The 5,000-nt window shown below is 31.5% G+C and overlaps 1 protein-coding gene across 10 annotated transcripts in view; it reads left to right on the top strand.

Annotated features, from left to right (window-relative positions):
* Positions 1-5,000, top strand: part of fndc3a (fibronectin type III domain containing 3A) — a 143,376-nt gene that overhangs the window by 123,204 nt on the left and 15,172 nt on the right. For all 10 annotated transcript variants that reach the window (XM_073924233.1, XM_073924230.1, XM_073924234.1 and 7 more), the window contains 3 exons: positions 1,940-2,115; positions 2,519-2,632; positions 3,843-3,992. In XM_073924233.1, the coding sequence (XP_073780334.1) occupies positions 1,940-2,115; positions 2,519-2,632; positions 3,843-3,992 (440 nt within the window). The remainder of the gene's footprint in view (positions 1-1,939; positions 2,116-2,518; positions 2,633-3,842; positions 3,993-5,000) is intronic.

The following is a 5,000-nucleotide window of genomic DNA, read 5'->3' as shown; positions in this document are numbered from 1 at the left end:
CATTTTTGCTAATTTACGTATGGGAAAATCCGCTTTTTATTAGCCTATAAATAATTAATTGCGTTTGTTAAGCGCAAATATTCGTTTCAAAACTATTTCTAAATTCAGTTCTAATTTCCAGCAAACGAATAAATGAACAATAATAACAAAGTGTGCTCAAAAACCTGAGTTATATCCTAAAACACATGCTGTGCCCCATATGGTCTAAAACCTGACAGGTGGACAAATCTAAGCTTGTTTTTAATAAAACAAATATAAATATGGATATAATAAATAATACTGCTAATAATAATAACATTATACAAAAGCAAATTGTTATGAATGAACTGAAAAAGCCTCCTGAGATGAAGAAGACATAAAAGCAGTGATTTTTCATATTTATGTAGGCTAGAAAATAATATGTTTTGTAATATTTTAATCCTTTATATTTACATCCTATTTCTATTCTTATTATATGCTATATATATCCTTAATATTTACATTTTTTCATATGTAAAGATATTTGCCTATTGCTCTCTTGTGTGTATTAAGCAGTGTGTAAGCGAGGCGCAACTCTGCGCCGGAGTTTAGACCGGGTTTGTTTTGGTCTAATGAAAAATCTATTATAGTTTCTCAAAATAGCGACGCGCCAGCGGTCCGCCTCAGAACACTTTCCTTTTTAGACCAGAACGCCTATGGACACACAAATGAGCGCTAATGCATTTGCTATTTAAACAGCGTAGCGCAGCGCCTCAAAACCACTCTTGCGCCAAGCTGAAACTACCAAAAGACTACTGCGTCACGCCTTGCGCCACACTGCGCCGGGTGTATGATAGGGCCCTTGGTCATTTTAAGCTCTTTGGCACATCACAGCAAATGAGAAGAAGGGGGCGGGGCATGTCAGACACTATGTCACTACGACACATTTATTTTGGTTGGAAGGTTTGCTGAGAAACAGAAGTATGACATCATAAAAATTGTTGATCCATTTAGGCGGAAGTGACGAAGTGCAATCTTTGGATGTTCACAAATCCTAAATGGGAATTTTGTCACTGTTTTGGAACGCAATAGTTTATATATATATATCCTTAAGATGAACATACTGATGCTAACATCTAAAAACTTTTTTTTCATTTCACAGAACCTGTAAACACTTGCGTTTTTTCCTCCACGAAATGCTAGTGTTGTAAACACTTACTGGCCACTTTATTAGGTACACCTCATTAGTACCCGTTTGAACCCCCTTTTGCCTTCAGATCTGCCTTATCCGTCGTGGATCCATGCTTTCACGTTGTATACTCCACATTCTGACCCGATCATCTGAATGTTGCAGCAATAATGGAGACTCATCAGAGCAGGCAACGTTTCTCCAATCTTCTATTGTCCAGTTTTGGTGAGTCTGTGTGAATTGTAGCCTCAGTTTCCTGTTCTTAGCTGACAGGAGCGGCACCCGGTGTGGTCTTCTGCTGCTGTAGCCCATCCGCCTCAAGGTTGGACGTGTTGTGTGTTCAGAGATGCTCTTCTGCAGACCTCGATTGTAACGAGTGCTTATTTGAGTTACTGTTGCCTTTCTATCAGCTGGAACCAGTCTGGCCATTCTCCTCTGGCATCAACAAGGCATTTGCGTCCATAGAGCTGCCGCTCACTGGATATTTCCTCTTTTTTTGACCACTGAAATACACAGAGCACCCAGTACTGGCACCAACAACCATGCCATATTCAAAGTCTCTTATATCCCCTTTCTTCCCCATTCTGATTCTCGGTTTGAACTGCAGTGGATCGTCTTGAGCATGTCTACATGCCTAAATGCATTGAGTTGCTGCCATGTGATTGGCTGATTAGAAATTTGCGTTAACAAGCAGTTGGACAGGTGTACCTAACAAAGTGGCCAGTGAGTGTAAATAAGCAATATTATGAAAACAATATTGTCAATCTGACCTCTCTCTCTCTGTGTTGTTAGCGCCCCCACTGGTGGACGGTGGTAGCTCTGTGAGTTTGTACAATCTGGAGATGTTCGCGCCACAGGTGGACGAGGCCAGAGAGGTGTACCAGGGCTCTGAGCTGGACTGTACTGTGCCCAGTTTATTGCCAGGCAGGACCTACGGCTTCCGGATTAGAGCGGCCAATAAAGCTGGAGTGAGTGCAAACATTGCTTTTCATAATGATCAGAACGTACCATTTAATCCACTTGTTCACACTGACTGATCACACAACACAGTTTCTGTGTCCAAACTCAGATGCCGAGAGCGAACAACAAATTATAGTAATTATACGCTCACGGCATGCTTTGACACAACTGGAAATCTGGATCATAGTGTTTATATCCATGCCTAATCTCATATTGTTAGTCAGTACATCCACATGGACTCACATTTTGATATTATTACAATTAAGTCAGTACTTTGATTTGAGAGGATAGTTGATATTCTTTAATTAATATTAAATTAATATTCGGTCATCGTTTACTCAACTTCCACTTTATTTATTTGTGTATTTATTTATTTATTTATTTGTTTGTGTATATGTGTTTGTTTAACAGTATGGGCCTTTCTCGGAGCGCTCTGAGGTGACGACGGGCCCTGGGGCCCCAGAGGCATGTAGGCCCCCTCACATCACTTGTAAATCCCCCACGTGTGCTGTGGTCAGCTGGGAGGTGAGGATAGCCCATGATCCCTTTGATTTTCTTTTTGTTATTTTTAGTTTTCTTAGTTTTCATTTTTTGAGAATTGTTTTTTATTTTTATAAAAAAATATTTTAGCTTGTTTATTTATTTATTTTTAATGTATTTATTTTATTGTTTTTTTTTATCTTATAAATTTGTATTTTGTCAGGTTTTATTTGTTTTATTATATGCTTTATTAATTTATTTACTTGATTGAACTGTATTTATTTGTTTATTTTTATTGTGTTTATTTCATTTATACTGTATTGCTTTATTTATGTATTTTATCTTTATTTATTTATTTGCTTTTAATTAATTAATTTATTTTAAATTTAATATTGTTAATGTATTTACTTTGTCTTATTTAATAAATTTATATTTTGTTGCTTTTTTATTTTCATTTATTTTATTTTATTTTATTTTTAATTAATTTATTTTGTCTTTATTTATAAATTTTTTTTTATTTATTTTATTTATTTATTGTTAATGTGTTTATTTATTTTATCTTATTAATTTATACTTTATAGCTTTTTATTTGTTTATTTTATCTTGTTTATTCATTTATTTATTCTAAATTTATTTTATTTTATCCTTTTTGTAATTCTTATTTATTTATTAAATTTTTGCTTGTAAAATTTATTTTAGTTATTTAATTATACTGTATTTATTCATTTGATCTTATTTGTTTATAATTTTTGTTTTGAAATTTATTTTGTCCTTTATTTAGTTATTTTTATTGTATTTAGTTATTTATTTATTTTGAATGTGTTTATTTTATCTTTTTTATTAACTTATATTTTGTTGCTTTTTATTTTTATCTATTTATTTTATCTTTATTTATTTTTCATGAATTTATTCTATCTTATTTATTATGAATATATATTTTTTTATTTGTAATGTATTTGTTTTGTCTTATTTGTCAATTTAAAATTTGTTGTTTTTTAATTTTAATTTATATTGTTTCATCTTGTTTATTATTTTATTTTAACGCATTTTAACGCATGTTGTTGCTTTTATTTATTTATTTATTTATTTACTTATTTATTTATTTAGTTTACTTTTAATTTGGTAATTTATTTAATGTATTAATTTGGTGTTCACAATAAATTTACATTGTTTGTGTGTGTGTGTGTGTGCGTGCGTGCGTGCGTGCGTGCGTGCGTGCGTGCGTTTTTAACGTGTTGTTCTCGCTGTGGCTCAGGCTCCGGTCAGTAATGGGGCAGTGGTGTCAGAGTATCGTCTGGAATGGGGCGCAGCCGAGGGCAGCATGCAGGTGTGTTACAGCGGTGCCGCTCTCTGCCACGAGATGAGGGGTCTGCTGCCCGCCAACAACTACTTCTGCAGAGTCCAGGTCAGAAACACACACTGACAACACACACACATACACACACACACACACACTCATATATTATGTGAACAACACAACAAAATGCAGACTGGTGATATTTGATAAAGCCTTTTGTTTACTTTAATGTTTTTATTGTTTGCTTTATCATATTCGTTTTTATTGTGTTTTTAGTATTTAATAATACTGATAAATTACTTAATAAACACATTTATTTATTGCAGTTTGTTTTATATATATATATATATTTTTTTTTTTTTTAATTTTTTTTTTATGTTTGCTTTCATGATTTTATCAATTTCTTTTTTCATATATATACACACACACACACACACACGCACACATATATATATATATATATATATATGTGTATGTATTTGTGTATATATGTGTATATGTTTATTTTTGCTTTATTGTGTTTTATTATTTGTATTTTTAATATTTTGCTTTAATTTATTGCATTTTTAATTTGTTTACTTTATTTGTTTGCTTTCGTGTCTTTTATTCTTAGCTTTTTTATATTTGCTTTTTGTTTTGTTTAGGTTTTAAAGTTTTTGCCTAATAAATTGTTAATTCTTTTATTTTTATTTATTTTTTTTTGGCTTTTCATGTTTGCTTTTATGTTTTTGTTGTTTGGTTTTGACATTTTTTTTTTCCCTCAATAAATGAATACAATAAATCCATAAATCTATTGCAGTTTTTGTTTCATTTTTTATTTTATGTTTGATTTTTGTTTAACTTTTTATGTTTGCCTTAATATATTAATTCTTTTCTTTGTTTTTATTCTTTTTTAATATATTTATTGCTTTTTTCTTAAATGAATTTATTGGCGTTTTTGTTTTATTTTGTATTTCATGTTTGTGTTTTTGTCTTTGCTTTCATATTATCTTTTGCTTCTTTGTTTTGTTTGTTTTCTGCTTTTATTGTGTTTTAGTCTTTTTTTTTCTTTTATTTTTGCCCATTAAATACATTTATTTATTGCAGTTTTTGTTTTAGCTTGTGTTTTATGCTGAT

Source organism: Danio rerio, chromosome 15, assembly GCF_049306965.1.
Source record: "Danio rerio strain Tuebingen ecotype United States chromosome 15, GRCz12tu, whole genome shotgun sequence".
Lineage (NCBI taxonomy): Eukaryota > Metazoa > Chordata > Actinopteri > Cypriniformes > Danionidae > Danio > Danio rerio.
The sequence above is the reverse complement of the archived record's forward strand: the minus strand, read 5'-3'. Positions and strand labels throughout refer to the sequence as shown.